Here is an 18,665-nt window from a genome sequence, read left to right on the forward strand (position 1 = left end):
GAGACGACGCAACTCAAAGAAGAAGAGAAAGCCGAAGAGTGCCGTTGGTGATATTTTTTAAACATGTCTTTCATACACCACGAATCCGTTGAATGTGCAAAAACAGAGCTGGATCTTTTTGACGTGCCCCCGACACAAACTAGCATAGAAAAAAGTCTATACGTCGAAGTTCAACCTTTAGCGGCGTTATCCGACACAGCACCGCTTGAATTTTATATAGCAGCCAGCGGTGAACACTACTACGATCTGAACAATACGCTGTTGTACGTGACATGCAAGATCGTACGAACCGATAACACGCCGATACCGCAAGGTGCGCGGGTCGCGCTTATTAATTACCCAATAGCGACCTTATTCAACCAAGTGGATGTAACTCTGGGCGACAGGCTCATATCACAATCCAACAATCTTTACGCATACCGCGCGTACATTGAGACTATATTAAATTACAGCTCGGACGCGTTGTCAACAAAACACACAACAGGACTATTTTACAAAGATGTGGATGGTGAATTTAACAACACGGCGCTGGACGGCCCGAATACGGGATTCAAAAAACGAGCAGGCGCAACAACGCAGAGTCGCACTGTTGAACTGCTAGGCCCGCTTCACTGCGACCTTTTCCATCAACATAAACTAATTTTAAACGCCGTTGATCTGAAGATTAAACTAACCAGAAACAAAGACGCATTCTGCTTAATGTCATCTGAGGCGGATGCCTTTAAAATACAGATCACAGCTGCATCCCTGTTCGTGAAAAGAGTTCAGGTCTCACCGGCCGTGCGGATTGGGCACGCGCAGGCTCTGTTAAACGGTAACGCGAAATACGCGATTGACCGCGTTGGGATGAAAATCTACAGCGTACCAGCAGGCAGTAGAGTATTTAATCTAGAAAATTTATTTTTAGGACAAGTGCCGAAAACAGTTATAGCCGGTTTCGTGGATAACGAATCATTTTCAGGAATACATAACAGGAACCCCCTGTGCTTTGAACACAAAAATGTAAGTTTTGCGTCCCTTTATCTGGATGGAACGCCGCACCCCGCCAAGCCATTTCAACCCGACTTTGAAAGCGGTAATGCTGTAAGAGAGTATATGTCACTCATACAGATCACAAATAAGCAGAAATCTGACAATGGTATACTGATTGACCGCGAAGAGTACATCAGGGGCTACACGCTATTTGCTTTTGACCTTTCACCAGAACAGGAGTGTGGAGAACACCTTTCCCTGATAAGAACAGGCAATCTACGTGCCGAATTCCGCTTTGCAGAAGCGTTGGACCGGACAGTCAATGTGATAATATATGCTCTATTTGATAACATCATCGAGATTAATCAAAGGCGCGATGTGCTGTACGATTATCTATAAATGAAATAAACTAACACTATGCTGCTGAAAAAATGAACACATTACAGATAAACTGTATTCTGTACGCCGTGCAAAGCACAAGGCATATTTTTAAAGGAACGTATCCGTGCGATATGTTGCCGGTCAGTAAACTGTCGCAATACCCCTGCGCGTTTGTAATCAATACGCATAGCAGCGGGCAGCCGGGTGAGCACTGGCTGGCCGCTTATTTTAACGAACAGCGTGAATGTTACTTTTTTGATTCTTACGGGTTAGCCCCTGACAGCCCCCTATTCCCAAAAGCGATAATAAATTTTTTAAACTTGAATTCAAAAAGTGTTTATCACCAAAATAAGCAGTTGCAAAATTTTAACAGCACCGTTTGCGGTCAATATTGCATATACTTTATATTTTACATGTGTAAAAAATACAAATATGTGGATGTACTGGCCCGTTTTAGTGATGACACAAAACGTAATGATTGTTTTGTTTCAAATTTTGTAAGACGACTCCCAAGAAGCCATTGTCTGAGTCATTATGAATATAGATATATACAGAATTGTGTAACTTGTAACCAACGCTGTGCGTGAAGCGTTTTATGTACAACGTGTCATAACTATGACACGTTGTACATAAAACGCTTCACGCACAACGCTGTGTGTGAAGCGTGTTACGCACAACGTTGTATTGTTTGTGTAACTTGTAATCAACATTCTGTTTGATACGTTTTATGTACAACGCATCATATCTATGATGTTTTTCTAATAAACAACGTTGTTTATTAAACTTTATATCGTGTGCTTGAAATTTCTTCCGTTTACAGCAATAGAAACAAAGAACAAAACGTTGTTTTATAAAGCATAAGCATATTTTATTGATATATGTATATATATATATATAACACGGTAAAGATGCATTTAAAACATTACATAAAATATTATTGACATAAGTTAAACATTGTGGCGCAAAATACCAACACAAAATACAGTGTATAAAAATAATATAAATTAGTTATATGTTATAGTTTCAGCCACTGTGAATCCTGAAATAGATTTACGGATCTTTTCCTAGGCAGTAAGTAACCGTGCGGTGTTGTTAAACCTGGGGGACTTAAAACATTTATTCGCCCTTTGTTAAGGGTTTGTAACGACATGGGCGATGTCACAGCGCCATCAGAGTCATCCTGCATCTCAGCTTTTAATCGTTCTAAACACATTCTATTCCCCGCATTGGCTATGACGGTTGAGGGAATATTCAATTCAGACATAGCCCGCATAAATTCAGGCCAACCATTCGGTATATTACGGATCGACACACCGTTACTTTGCGTGATGCTTCTTATTAAATCTAACATGTTGGAACCAGGCACAGTGACACCTTTGTACAGAAACTCCCCTTTACTGTTCCAGTCTGTGATGTGTTTAGAGCGTGTCATTTTACTCAATAGTATTTCACAGTTTTTCTTATACCGGTCATTAACACCGCTCAAAAGCTCATGATAAACAGCATCGGGGGCAATAGGCTGTGTCGTATTATTTGATTCATCAACAGATTTTGCAACGGGTGATAAAAGAGCTAAAGTTGACATTTCACTATCAGCCTGCTTACTCAACACCAGGTATCTCTGCAACAACATTGTATATCGCTTTGCTTTTTCATATTCTGATAAATCATTATTCTGTAGTATTTTCACGATCTCTACATCTAGACCGTGCGTTGCTGTTTTACGTATGTCGTCGCTGTTCGTTTTATTATGTAAACGTTCTATCTGATTCTGAGGCACCAGATACATTTTCTCAGCGTACTCCATCAGCGATTAGACAATAGTCCTGTAATTAGCGGTATAGCAAAACCAAGCAGCGAGCCGATAAAACCACCCGACTGTTTAACCAGAATCTTCTTTTTTCCAATGGCACATTTCTTATTACAAAGTGATTTTATAAGCGCACGCTTCTTTTTAAGGTAGTTCAGCTGCCGCTGAGACAGCGGTATTTTGCCTTTAAGCGTGTTGAGCGCTATCTCACAAATGGCCGTGACTAAATCGTTTGAAGCGTTGGATAAAATAGCATTTCTTTGGATTGGTGTTGCTTTAATTAACGTTTTTAAAAGCACCCAATTACGTCTTATCCGCCCCGACATGTTCACCGTTGTTAGAATGGCAACAAGTGACTAAAGGTTGTACTGTTATAGCTTTATAGAACCACGCTTCTTAATGACAAAAGCGACAGGCTTGTCTGGTGGGAATAAGCCGCTTCGTAAACGATAATCGTCAAGAGCGTTGTTTCTTAAATCAACCAGCAAATACCCATAAGGGGCAGCCGTCGCGGATTCATAGGATTCGAGAAAAAAACGATGTTTCGATGGGTACATTTGTCTAGCCAGAATGCCCACCTGCATTTTATCCCTGGGGTTTTTGAACAGGACCATATATTTTGTGTTTAAATGTATAGTTCTGCTCTTTTTACCTTGACAAAATATGTTTTGGACAAGGTACAGGATACTGAGATTACGATGATGTACATACTTTGTGAAAGCCTTCTCAACCTCAGAATTATTACTTGCCGCGTCCATCAAATCATCAATCACTGTTAAATTAACCTTATCAGGGGGAAAAAGTTGATCATCGCTAAAAGACTCTGGTAACCCCTCTATAAAGCGCGTACCGGGGTAATCACGCAGAAGTTGGTCGTATATAGGTTGCCAACAGGTGTAAAACCAAACAACATTATCAGGTACATGAGTCATATGTGTTGCAGCGTGTTGCAACAGCGTTTTGACAAAATAACTTTTACCCGAATTGGACGGCCCCGCTAAAATACATGAGAAAGGGTGTTGAAATCTGGTGTCCATCTTAATAGCCGAACGGCAGTGTTGTGAAGTTGTCCGTAAGAGACCGTTTAGTATAAACACACCTTTGCGTCTTCTGCAAAGTACGCGTCTCTATCTGCCAGCACTTTTTCACACGTACTATACCGGGTTGACGGATCACAACCTTTTTCTGGTCATCGCCTTCGGGGTTTAAAGGATAATCTAAGACCAGTTCTTTCAGGCTGTCAAAGTTAACGTGCTGCGCATTATCAACATTGAGCGTTATACCTTTAACTTTTAAACAGGTCTTTCCGTTGTTTAGTCGATAGCCGTATGACTTGGGACCGGCTGAGACAAATTCTGTTATATGTGTGCCTGTGGGCAGTTCGCTGGTCAACTCACCTAAATAATCACCCAATGGCGGGCTCCAGTCACCGGGTCTACTGACAAAAATTACAGAATCGGTGTCGTGATAAAGACATCTATCTTGTAATCTATACAGTAGTTTGTACAGTTCAACACGTGCATAAGCCGTTGTAAAGATGGCTATAGTTACATTTGAAATTGCACCCCTGGTGTAATGATCTTTGGAATACTTCCAATTTACCATAACTGTATCATCGTCAATAAAATCCAAAGCGGACACGTCATAGTACGGTAAGAACGCGTATTCAAAAAGTTTGTCGGGGTCAGTCACTAGACACGTATTGGGCATGTTGCTACGTTGACCAAATTTACCCCATAAGGAATTTAAAAACAATTTTGAAATTTGTCTTTTAGCGGGGTTGATTTCTATGTGTTCGGGTCGTAAAGACACGCCTTCATTTTTTTGATAGGCGTCTATATACTCTTGGCGTTTCTCGGCGTCTGTACACCATTCGGGATAACCAGAGGCCTCTTGTTTATCCCTGAGGTGCGTTTTAATGTAGCCTGAAAACAATTTGTCAGATCTCTCATCAAAATGCCACACCTCATAGATTTTACATACCTTGTAACCCATTTCTACAGCCAAGTTTAGTTCCACGGTACACCATGTACCGATGAGCGCACGTTTTTCTGAATCATGAACGCACGGCTCAGTCTGTCCAGACTCAGCGCATGTGCGACATAATGGAAACATTAACTTGCCGCCCATTTTAACCGGCAGAACCGGAAAGAATAGGCCACGAGGTGGGTAAACTTTAACCCTGGCAAAACCGAAATACTTTGTGACATCACCAAAGTCCTTATAAATAATGCGTGGGTGCTGTATAGGATACGTTTTGGTTTTATTAACATACGGATAGAGGCTGGTGAAATCAAAATAGTGTATTTTTTCATCACAGCCTGTTTTGTGATACAGCTTTATGGCGTTTGTGCGCCCGCCATAAAGAGCATCACGTGGCTCCAAGGGTTCGGGTAAATCTTTACCCTTCAGAAAAGCCTGTAGATCCGCATCAGAATCTAGCATAGACTTCCATTCACAACCCCAGATTTCACGTATCTGAAATCCACAACGTTTAAGGTAGTGCAACTTTACCTGCGTCTTGTGGTGTAATTGACCGTAGGTCGTTTTAGTCAGTTTGTTTTTATCATCGGCGTTGTAACAAGCACCACAGCCGTGGTAAAAACAACCTTGGAATTCAAATGCAGTGGGTGTTCCGTTAATCACGGCATAACCATCCAGGCTGTATTTACCAACTTTCTTCTCACCCCCTTGTAAAGCGTGTCTTATACTCACCCCTTCTTTGTGTTCTATGTACATTAACCACTGTATGGCGGGCGTTGAGTAACGCTTCTGCGTCTTGTGATAGTTATCACCCGGTACAAGCGCCAGTGTCTTTTCCTGTAAAAATTTACACCGGTACATGGCCATGCATACGCTCGCCAACGTGACTAATTGAAAAGCCTCGATGTGACGTTTAACCACAACCTTTTTTTTTTTCTTTGTTATTAGAAACTCCTGTTCTGTCATGGCTATAACAGCAGATCTGAAAGCATCACAAGCTTTTTGTAATATTTTCACATCGTCTTTACAATATCGCACGAGCTCTTTTTGAAAGTTAAACGGTTTGTGTACGCACTGTTTATACCAAGCTGTAAACTCAGATAATTCATCAGGCATCATGTATTGTGGACCAAAATACTCTATTGACGGCATAGTTCCTATGTAATTTTGGTTATCAGCTGTGTTAAAAAAATGTGGGAAATAACCTTTGGTACCGTCAAACCCCATCGCCTTTGGTAACTTGCTAAGCCGCATGGGTAAAAAATTTAAAGAGTCGATAAATCTTATCTTCAAATCTTTTACCGTGATGCACATTATGTTGCCGCCTCTAGATAATAATTCAATCTTTAATTTCTCCTTAATCAGCTGGCGCAGCACAAAATATGCATCATAGCGACCTGCATTATGGGCTATGAATGTGTAATGCTCAAATTTTGGTTTCATGAACGTCTTTACAAAGTCTTCGATACACGCAACACCCTTAAACTCCCAGTCTTTCTCACCCGTTAATGTTAAAGCGTAACAGTAGTTTGGTATGTGCACACCCGTCTCCTGCATACACTCAAAATCATAAAAGATGTATTTCTTTGTGGGCTCTTCCGGCTTGATGGTTTGTATATAGCACAAATGGTTCGAAAACCCATCAACGAACACCTTACAAATGGGGCACTTTAGGCCTCTGCAGTTATGATCTGTTCGCCTGTAGAGACAACACTTGTCACAATATACATGTTCAAGACAGGATATTTTGTGATCAAGAGCTAAAGCTTTGTGTAGCTCTAAACACTCGTTTGATCGACAAAATACCCTACACACCGAACACCTTAAAGCCGTCACACCGTCGTCAATACAAGCCGGCCTGTGACAAGCCTTACAAAAGAAAAGACAATCGTGATTATTTCTATGATGGTAAGCGCTATGACAACGGACGCAGTAATATCGGGCACCAAGAAACGCTTTGATATCGAGTATCCCATAAAAGTGACAATCGTGATATAGCACAAAGATCGTGTCTTTGTAACGACTGTCTGCACTGTAGTATTTCCAAGACCCTTGACTGTAATAGAGGAGATTGATGGATACTTTTAAATAATTTTCAAAAATTGCAACATCGCTAAAGCTGACCGCTTTATCAAGCGGCAGATTCAAAGCTTTATGTAGTTGGATCGCTCTCTCCTGTATTACATGATCATTGGCATTGTTACCTTTATCCAGAAGTTTACAGACGCTAGCGGCCAAACACAGGTTATTACCTACGCGTCTGAAGTCATAGAGATATCTCTTTCTTTTATCTATTATTAAACTTTGGGGCAGGCGCTGTAAACTACGCCCAGTCAAACCAGACCCTGCCCTGTTTTTAAAAATACTGATCACAAATCTTAAGCCTGTGGATAATAAGAATTCAGCGTTACTTTGAAGCGTGTTTGTAATCTGATTCAAAAAACTGGCAGCGTCTAATGTTTCTTGCGGCTTACGATGCGAATAGATGGCATTGTGTAACCCACCCCCCTCCAATCTAAGCTGAACGCGGTCGGCCGGATCCACGCCCGCAAGGACACCATCGAGCATGGCCTGTATAGCCGTATGAATGGCTCGAACCCCCTCTACAAATGATGTAACCCTGTCCAAATTAACAAACCGATAGTGATTGTGGTACTCAACGGCTCTGAAATTCGGTCGTTGTCGTTCATAACTGTTAATTGCCTCTAAGTATACATGTTGCCGACCTTCGTCATTACCGGGTGACTCAACACGGCCTGCATCATCATATATGGGGCTTGCATCGCGCTCAATATTGTCAGCCTGTGATTCGTCATTCGGTAATGCATGGGGTGGGGATTGATCTAAATCTACACGCCTCGCACTGTGCTGACCGCCTACCACATGTTCCCTGTGCCGCTTGCGTTTTCTCAATTGGCCACCTACCGCATGTTCCCTGTGCCGCTTGCGCTTTCTCGATCTGATTAATGTTGTTACAGCCTGTTTCACCTTTGCGCGTCGGAATAACTGTGAGATCTTGTATGTTAAACAAGGTTTAATTCGTGGTTTTTTTTTACAGTCATTTAAATTTAAAACACGTTTCAAACCATTGCCTAGCATGCCTAGTCACGGATCAGTTTCATTTATTTCTGCAAAATGATGTATGTTGGCTTTAATAAATTCAGTGGTCTTAACCGACCGATCTATGTATTTTGACATGACATTCATATACGTCTCAACAACTTCTTTAACAATGTCTTGTTTACATTTACTACCGTGGCACACACCTTTAATGTGTTTTAACAAGTATCCGGCTTTTACGCCCATGTTCTCAACATCTTCCCGTATCTTACCCAACAGCGCGTAAAATTGTATTTCAGCGTCTTGGCCTAATTGTTCTGAATTTTGACATTCATCAACTATGTCGGGCGCTAGCCCTCGCGCCGGTACACAAGCATCAGCCGATGCGTGTACCAGGGCTGTCGTTGTAAAAATATTGGGCATTGATGTTACACAATCAACCGTTGTAGTATCACCAGGTATTCCTGCAACGGCTGATAATACTTCATCAGAACTATTCTGCGGATCTTGTGTCGTTGACTCTACACAGTTTGTAATAAGCTCTTGCCCATTTATGTCATCAATATCTGATATCACAGGATTACCGGCTATGTGTCTTGTTTCTGTTTCAGAGCAATCCTGTGTATCGGTAATAGTGATGACATCGGATTGCGACAATTGCTTAACATTACTTCTTGAGTCAATATTTGATAACAAACCAATGCCTGCTATGTGTCTTGTTTCTGTTTCAGAACAAACCTGTGTATCTGGAATTGTGATTACAGCGGATTGCGACAATTGCTTAACATTACTTCTTGAGAGACGCGATGCCCTCTTAACCTTTACAGTCTTTGTATTACCAGCGACATCCCGGTCTGCAGTGTTAAACGCTGTGTGTTTTGATGTTACAGCAACATCATTACTTACGCATGATACAGTTTGTAACGCGATCCTTCTCCGTTGCGGCTTATCATTTTCGGAATATGACAATTTTCTTTTCAGATCTGTAAATGTTGAATTATGACTTCTCTCATTCGTTCTTGGTCGAGCTGGCTTTCGTTTGTTCGGGACGATACAGCCGTTATGCACAGCCATAACTGATGACCTAGCAACGTCCTTATGTACAATTGCCGGCGTTACGAATTGATGGTTCTCCGCTTCAGCGGCGGTTGTGCGTTTTGATATTTTCCCGCTTGTACTAGGTCTGTGTATCTGCGCGCATGTATCACTGACTGTTGGTATCAAAGGAGCATAGCGTCTTGCTACAGCATCATCTGTAATACATATATTATAAAATAAATATAAACGACTCTGCATGTAAATCAGTATTTAAATCACCGCATAACAATATACCATATAACAGTGTTTGATTACACACCTGCTGCTGCGAATTGATGGCTTTCCGTTTCAGCGGCGGTTGTGCGTTTTGATATTTTCCCGCTTGTACTAAGACGGGGTATTTGCGCTACTGTATCACATCCTGATGGTATCGTCGGCGCATAACGCATTGCTACAGCGTCATCTGTAATACATATATTATAAAATAAATATAAACAACGCTGCCTGAAAATCAGCATTTAAATCAACGCATAACAATATACCATATAACAGTGCTTGATTACACACCTGCTTTATATTCGAATGTTTTAGCACGACCCCCTGTCGCGTGTGGGAAAAACGGTTGCTCATCAACAACATTGCTGTTCTGTATAGATGTGTTGTGACAATAATCAGGTTTGTTCAATATATCCCGTAGAATAACATCAGCCGTCGCATCATCCATTTTTGTGGCATCTTTAGCCGGTGAAAAATGAAAAATAAAAATAAAAAAAATAAAAAATATTACATACGGTATAAAATTAGAATAACATGAAAAAGCGATTCATTACTGAGAATATAAAGTGTGTACAGTTGACAACAAATCAGCACAACTGTACAAGGTTTATTTTTAATTCTTTAGCCGTGGAAAAATAAAAAATAAAATGAAAAATAAATAAAGATATCATGTTACTCACAATCTGGCGCCAATTCCAAAATATTATTAAAATCCGGTATAGCGCTGAAGTCTAAGCCAAAGGGACTATCAACAGACAAATCGAGATTCTCTGTATTTGTGATTACTGTCAAATCGTGGGAAATAAAAATGAGAAAATAATAATTATTTAATAATTACTATTTAATAATTACTTATCAATGTATCCAGACTGTTGTACGTTCATACTATTTAAACTTTTAAAAATGAACAAATTGTAGACCTTGACTATAATTTCATACTATTTAAACTTGAAATATAAATAAAAACGCGTCAATGTCCTTTATAGACATAGCTTACTTTGAGAGGTTTGATAACTTGGCAAAGCATCATCATCATCAGAAGAAGAAGATCTGTTTCTAACCATGAAAGTGTTTTTGTTGTTGATGTTCTGCATTGTCTGTCTCTGAAAATGAGAGACGGTTAATTTTAGTTGAAATATTGTGTTGGCGCATTCCCAAAATGAACCACTAGATGTCGCTATTACCACATATTTAAATAACATTCAGACAGCCACATTATTAAAACTATATGTTCTATGTGTTACAATGCATCGCTAAACAACTACATCAATGTTCACATTATTAAAACTATATGTTCTATGTGTTACAATGCATCGCTAAACAACTACATCAATGTGGTATACCCACATTGATGTTGCTGTTTAGCGATGCATTTCACATATGAGTGCATAATGCGCTTTGTACAATAGGTTTGAAATATTAACATATTATACATGTATGCCTAAAAACAAAGGATGCAATGGCAGGACAGAATCGTGTAACAGTGTGTATATCGTGGCATAGAAACAACATATTTAAACAGCATTCAGAGCCATATTTGTAAAATAAATAAAAAAAATAAAATAAATGCAATATGTATAAATATAATAATAATAATAATAATAATTATGATAATAATAATAATAATAATAATAACAACAACACTTACCATTATAACTTCAAGTGTGTATAGCTGTGCGGCTTCAGTTGAAATTTCTTCTCAGTGCACTTCAGTGATGTGGTCTGTTCTTATAACACTGGCTGTGAGCCATATGGCCCCCACCAACCTGTGGTACGCCGTCCCACATTTCCAAGATGCTTGGGCGGGACTTTTAAATATATAAATTCTAGTCTATAATTTAGTAAATGTGATAAATATTTTCAGTTACAATAAAGATATAATCTTTTAGCTGTTTCTTAAATGTCATACACAGTGCATCAAACGCATACCAAATACATTTATATTATATATACAGAAGAAAAAAAATAAATAAATAAATAAAAAAAAAAAAAAATCCTGAGTGGTCTAAACTACTTGTATAGATTGAATGGAAGTCATTCCAAATGGGTATATCTTATACTGTAGAATATGAGGCTCATAAAAAGCGCATAAATTATTTAATAATAAAATGAATTTATAAAAAGCATTATACAGAAGTTCTTATGAACTAATGTGCATGAATACAAAATTATTTTATGATTCCATAAATATACACTGGCTTACTGATTTGTAGCTAAAATTACAAAAAATATTGTCTTTGTACATGAATACAAAATTATTTTATGATTCCATAAATATACACGGGCTTACTGATTTGATTAGGACCCATCACCATGATATCTCATTATGGTATGTAATGAATCCAAAAGTTGGAAAAATCCGATTTGAGTTAACACATAAACCTGTAGGTGGTGCTAATGTTCCTCTACAGAGATAACAATCGAAAATGGTCATGGTCAAATTATAAGCAATGGTCATGGTCAAATTTGCACATCGTGCTTCTGAGGGGTTTCTGTGACATTTAAAATGACCTTTGTGACATTTTAAAATGATCTTTTAATTAGTGCCATGTGTGATGAACCCTTTCTTCTAAGAATGGTCATGGTTAAATTGTACATCGTGGCTTCTGAGGGGTTTCTGTGACATTTAAAATGACCTTTGTGACATTTTAAAATGATCTTTTAAATTAGTGCCATGTGTGATGAACCCTTGCTTCTAAGAATTGTCATGGTTAAATTGTACATCGTGGCTTCTGAGGGGTTTCTGTGACATTTAAAATGACCTTTGTGACATTTTAAAATGACCTTTTAAATTAGTGCCATGTGTGATGAACCCTTGCTTCTAAGAATGGTCATGGTCATTAGTGATTATCCTTTTTAAAACTGTAACATGTGTGACTCATGAAGTTTCAGCTGCTGGAATGTAAGAACATTTTGTGTTACAAAAAAAAAAAAAAAAAAGATGTATTTTAAAGTGTGTGTCATGTGACATTCTGCGACGGGGTGTTGCGCGACACTCTGCGACTGGTGTTACGCGACAATTTTTAATACGGTTTAATATCGAACACTATAAATTTTATATTAATTTTATATTAAGCGATATAAAACACTATCATTTAATATTAAAAGGGGGCGGGTCCTAGGGCAAGGGGGCGTTAACAACGGTCAAGTTTGACAGAAAGGTTGACTTTATCTACTAACCTCAATAACCATAATTTCCACTCATTTCCAGTCTATTCTGAACACCTCACACCTCACAATATTATTTTTAGTCCTAAATTTTGCACCGAGGTCGCTGGATGACTAAGATAAGCAACCCAAGTGGCCGACACAAACACCTGGCCCATCTAGGAGTGGCACTGCAGTGTCACGCAGGATGGCCCATCCAAAAAGTACTCCCCAAACAGCACATGACGTAAAGAAAAAAAGAGGCGAAATGAGGTAGCTGTGTGACTAAGCTCAGCGACCCAAGTGGCCGACACAAACACCTGGCCCATCTAGGAGTGGCACTGCAGTGTCATGCAGGATGGCCCTTCCAAAAAGTACTCCCCAAACAGCACATGACGCAAAGAAAAAGAGGCGAAATGAGGTAGCTGTGTGACTAAGCTCAGCGACCCAAGTGGCCGACACAAACACCTGGCCCATCTAGGAGTGGCACTGCAGTGTCACGCAGGATGGCCCTTCCAAAAAGTACTCCCCAAACAGCACATGACGCAAAGAAAAAAAGAGGCGAAATGAGGTAGCTGTGTGACTAAGCTCAGCGACCCAAGTGGCCGACACAAACACCTGGCCCATCTAGGAGTGGCACTGCAGTGTCACGCAGGATGGCCCTTCCAAAAAGTACTCCCCAAACAGCACATGACGCAAAGAAAAAAAGAGGCGAAATGAGGTAGCTGTGTGACTAAGCTCAGCGACCCAAGTGGCCGACACAAACACCTGGCCCATCTAGGAGTGGCACTGCAGTGTCACGCAGGATGGCCCTTCCAAAAAGTACTCCCCAAACAGCACATGACGCAAATAAAAAAAGAGGCGAAATGAGGTAGCTGTGTGACTAAGCTCAGCGACCCAAGTGGCTGACACAAACACCTGGCCCATCTAGGAGTGGCACTGCAGTGTCACGCAGGATGGCCCTTCCAAAAAACACTCCCCAAACAGCACATGATGCAAAGAAAAAAAAGAGGTGCAATGAGGTAGCTGTGTGACTAAGATAAGCGACCCAAGTGGCCGACACAAACACCTGGCCCATCTAGGAGTGGCACTGCAGTGTCACGCAGGATGGCCCTTCCAAAAAGTACTCCCCAAACAGCACATGACGCAAAGAAAAAAAGAGGCGAAATGAGGTAGCTGTATGACTAAGCTCAGCGACCCAAGTGGCCGACACAAACACCTGGCCCATCTAGGAGTGGCACTGCAGTGTCACGCAGGATGGCACTTCCAAAAAGTACTCCCCAAACAGCACATGACGCAAATAAAAAAAGAGGCGAAATGAGGTAGCTGTGTGACTAAGCTCAGCGACCCAAGTGGCCGACACAAACACCTGGCCCATCTAGGAGTGGCACTGCAGTGTCACGCAGGATGGCCCTTCCAAAAAACACTCCCCAAACAGCACATGACACAAAGAAAAAAAGAGGCGCAATGAGGTAGCTGTGTGACTAAGATAAGCGACCCAAGTGGCCGACACAAACATCTGGCCCATCTAGGAGTGGCACTTCAGTGTCACGCAGGATGGCCCTTCCAAAAAGTACTCCCCAAACAGCTCATGACGCAAAGAAAAAAAGAGGCAAAATGAGGTAGCTGTGTGACTAAGCTCAGCGACCCAAGTGGCCGACACAAACACCTGGCCCATCTAGGAGTGGCACTGCAGTGTCATACAGGATGGCTCTTCCAAAAAACACTCCCCAAACAGCACATGACGCAAAGAAAAAAAGATGCGCAATGAGGTAGCTGTGTGACTAAGATAAGCGACCCAAGTGGCCGACACAAACACCTGGCCCATCTAGGAGTGGCACTGCAGTGTCACGCAGGATGGCACTTCCAAAAAGTACTCCCCAAACAGCACATGACGCAAAGAAAAAAAGAGGCGAAATGAGGTAGCTGTGTGACTAAGCTCAGCGACCCAAGTGGCCGACACAAACACCTGGCCCATCTAGGAGTGGCACTGCAGTGTCACGCAGGATGGCCCTTCCAAAAAACACTCCCCAAACAGCACATGACACAAAGAAAAAAAGAGGCGCAATGAGGTAGCTGTGTGACTAAGATAAGCGACCCAAGTGGCCGACACAAACACCTGGCCCATCTAGGAGTGGCACTGCAGTGTCACGCAGGATGGCCCTTCCAAAAAGTACTCCCCAAACAGCACATGACGCAAAGAAAAAAAGAGGCGAAATGAGGTAGCTGTGTGACTAAGCTCAGCGACCCAAGTGGCCGACACAAACACCTGGCCCATCTAGGAGTGGCACTGCAGTGTCATACAGGATGGCTCTTCCAAAAAACACTCCCCAAACAGCACATGACGCAAAGAAAAAAAGATGCGCAATGAGGTAGCTGTGTGACTAAGATAAGCGACCCAAGTGGCCGACACAAACACCTGGCCCATCTAGGAGTGGCACTGCAGTGTCACGCAGGATGACCCTTCCAAAAAGTACTCCCCAAACAGCACATGACGCAAAGAAAAATTAAAGAAAAAAGAGGTGCAAGATGGAATTGTCCTTGGGCCCTCCCACTCACCCTTATGTTGTATAAACAGGACATGCACACTTTAACAAACCCATCATTTCAGTGACAGGGTCTGCCACACGACTGACTGAAATGACGGGTTGGTTTGGACCCCCACCAAAAAAGAAGCAATCAATCTCTCCTTGCACAAACTGGCTCTACAGAGGCAAGATGTCCACCTCATCATCATCCTCCGATTCATCACCCCTTTCACTGTGTACATCCCCCTCCTCACAGATTATCAATTCGTCCCCACTGGAATCCACCATCTCAGGTCCCTGTGTACTTTCTGGAGGCAATTGCTGCTGGTGAATGTCTCCACGGAGGAATTGATTATAATTCATTTTAATGAACATCATCTTCTCCACATTTTCTGGAAGTAACCTCGTACGCCGATTGCTGACAAGGTGAGCGGCGGCACTAAACACTCTTTCGGAGTACACACTGGAGGGAGGGCAACTTAGGTAGAATAAAGCCAGTTTGTGCAAGGGCCTCCAAATTGCCTCTTTTTCCTGCCAGTATACGTACGGACTGTCTGACGTGCCTACTTGGATGCGGTCACTCATATAATCCTCCACCATTCTTTCAATGGTGAGAGAATCATATGCAGTGACAGTAGACGACATGTCAGTAATCGTTGGCAGGTCCTTCAGTCCGGACCAGATGTCAGCATCAGACTGCCCTGCATCACCGCCAGCGGGTGGGCTCGGAATTCGTAGCCTTTTCCTCGCACCCCCAATTGCGGGAGAATGTGAAGGAGGAGCTGTTGTCCGGTCACGTTCCACTTGACTTGATAATTTTCTCACCAGCAGGTCTTTGAACCCCTGCAGACTTGTGTCTGCCGGAAAGAGAGATACAACGTAGGTTTTAAATCTAGGGCCCTCATTCCGAGTTGTTCGCTCGCAAGGCGATTTTAGCAGAGTTGCACACGCTAAGCCGCCGCCTACTGGGAGTGAATCTTAGCTTCTTAAAATTGCGAACGATGTATTCGCAATATTGCGATTACAAACTTCTTAGCAGTTTCAGAGTAGCTTCAGACTTACTCGGCATCTGCGATCAGTTCAGTGCTTGTCGTTCCTGGTTTGACGTCACAAACACACCCAGCGTTCGCCCAGACACTCCCCCGTTTCTCCGGCCACTCCTGCGTTTTTTCCGGAAACGGTAGCGTTTTTTCCACACGCCCATAAAACGCAGTGTTTCCGCCCAGAAACACCGATTTCCTGTCAATCACACTACGATCGCCGGAGCGAAGAAAAAGCCGTGAGTAAAAATACTATCTTCATAGCAAAATTACTTGGCGCAGTCGCAGTGCGGATATTGCGCATGCGCACTAAGCGGAAATTCACTGCGATGCGAAGAAATTTACAGAGCGAACGACTCGGAATGAGGGCCAAGGATCGACCACGGTGGCCAAAATGTAGTGTTCTGATTTCAACAGATTTACCACCCGTGAATCCTGGTTATGCGAATGAAGGGCTCCATCCACAAGTCCCACATGCCTAGCGGAATTGCTCTGTTTTAGCTCCTCCTTCAATGTCTCCAGCTTCTTCTGCAAAAGCCTGATGAGGGGAATGACCTGACTCAGGCTGGCAGTGTCTGAACTGACTTCACGTGTGGCAAGTTCAAAAGGTTGCAGAACCTTGCACAACGTTAAAATCATTCTCCACTGCGCTTGAGACAGGTACATTCCACCTACTTTGCCTATATCGTGGGCTTGAATAGCCTTTTGCTGCTCCTCCATCCTCTGAAGCATATAGAGAGTTGAATTCCACCTCGTTACCACTTCTTGCTTCAGATGATGGCAGGGCAGGTTCAGGCGTTTTTGGTGTTGCTCCAGTCTTCTGTACGCGGTGCCTGTACGCCGAAAGTGTCCCGCAATTCCTCTGGCCACCGACAGCATCTCTTGCACGCCCCTGTCGTTTTTTAAATAATTCTGCACCACCAAATTCAAGGTATGTGCAAAACATGGGACGTGCTGGAATTTGCCCAGATGTAATGCACGCACAATATTGCTGGCGTTGTCCGATGCCACAAATCCACAGGAGAGTCCAATTGGGGTAAGCCATTCTGCGATGATCTTCCTCAGTTGCCGTAAGAGGTTTTCAGCTGTGTGCGTATTCTGGAAAGCGGTGATACAAAGCGTAGCCTGCCTATGAACGAGTTGGCGTTTGCGAGATGCTGCTACTGGTGCCGCCGCTGCTGTTCTTGCGGCGGGAGTCGATACATCTACCCAGTGGGCTGTCACAGTCATATAGTCCTGAGTCTGCCCTGCTCCACTTGTCCACATGTCCGTGGTTAAGTGGACATTGGGTACACCTGCATTTTTTAGGACACTGAGGACTCTTTTTCTAAGGTCTGTGTAAATTTTCGGTATCGCCTGCCTAGAGAAATGGAACCTAGATAGTATTTGGTACCGGGGACACAGTACCTCAATCAAGTCTATAGTTGGCTCTGAAGTAATGATGGATACCGGAACCACGTTTCTCACCGCCCAGGATGCCAAGGCCTCAGTTATCCGCTTTGCAGCAGGATGACTGCTGTGATATTTCATCTTCCTCGCAAAGGACTGTTGGACAGTCAATTGCTTGGTGGAAGTAGTAAAAGTGGTCTTACGACTTCTCCTCTGGGATGACCATCGACTCCCAGCAGCAACAACAGCAGCGCCAGCAGTAGTAGGCGTTACACTCAAGGATGCATCGGAGGAATCCCAGGCAGGAGAGGACTCGTCAGAATTGCCAGTGACATGGCCTGCAGGGCTATTGGCATTCCTGGGGAAGGAGGAAATTGACACTGAGGGAGTTGGTGGGGTGGTTTGCGTGAGCTTGGTTACAAGAGGAAGGGATTTACTGGTCAGTGGACTGCTTCCGCTGACGCCCAAAGTTTTTGAACTTGTCACTGACTTATGATGAATGCGCTGCAGGTGACGTATAAGGGAGGATGTTACGAGGTGGTTAACGTCCTTGCCCCTACTTATTACAGCTTGACAAAGGCAACACACGGCTTGACACCTGTTGTCCGCATTTGTGATGAAATAATTCCAAACCGAAGAGCTGATTTTTTTTGTATTTTGACCAGGCATGTCAATGGCCATATTCCTCCAACGGACAACAGGTGACTCACCGGGTGCCTGACTTAAACAAACCACCTCACCATCAGAATCCTCCTTGTCAATTTCCTCCCCAGCGCCAGCAACACCCATATCCTCCTCATCCTGGTGTACTTCAACACTGACATCTTCAATCTGACTATCAGGAACTGGACTGCGGGTGCTCCTTCCAGCACTTGCAGGGGGCGTGCAAATGGTGGAAGGCGCATGCTCTTCACGTCCAGTGTTGGGAAGGTCAGGCATTGCAACCGACACAATTGGACTCTCCTTGTGCATTTGTTATTTCGAAGAACGCACAGTTCTTTGCTGTGCTTTTGCCAGCTTAAGTCTTTTCATTTTTCTAGC

The 18,665-nt window shown here is 42.6% G+C and overlaps 2 protein-coding genes across 2 annotated transcripts in view; one reads left to right on the plus strand and one right to left on the minus strand.

Moving 5' to 3' along the window:
* Positions 1 to 18,665, plus strand: part of LOC134936129 (complement C3-like) — an 828,079-nt gene that overhangs the window by 595,922 nt on the left and 213,492 nt on the right. The window lies entirely within an intron of this gene.
* Positions 7,721 to 10,047, minus strand: LOC134936130 (uncharacterized). Its single transcript, XM_063931047.1, has 3 exons — positions 9,812 to 10,047; positions 9,564 to 9,707; positions 7,721 to 9,459 (listed from the first exon to the last, which is right to left on the minus strand). Exons 1-3 carry the CDS (start codon positions 9,966 to 9,968, stop codon positions 8,252 to 8,254), a joined length of 1,509 nt encoding a protein of 502 aa, XP_063787117.1. The 5' UTR covers positions 9,969 to 10,047; the 3' UTR covers positions 7,721 to 8,251.

This window comes from Pseudophryne corroboree, chromosome 6, assembly GCF_028390025.1.
Source record: "Pseudophryne corroboree isolate aPseCor3 chromosome 6, aPseCor3.hap2, whole genome shotgun sequence".
Classification (NCBI taxonomy): domain Eukaryota; kingdom Metazoa; phylum Chordata; class Amphibia; order Anura; family Myobatrachidae; genus Pseudophryne; species Pseudophryne corroboree.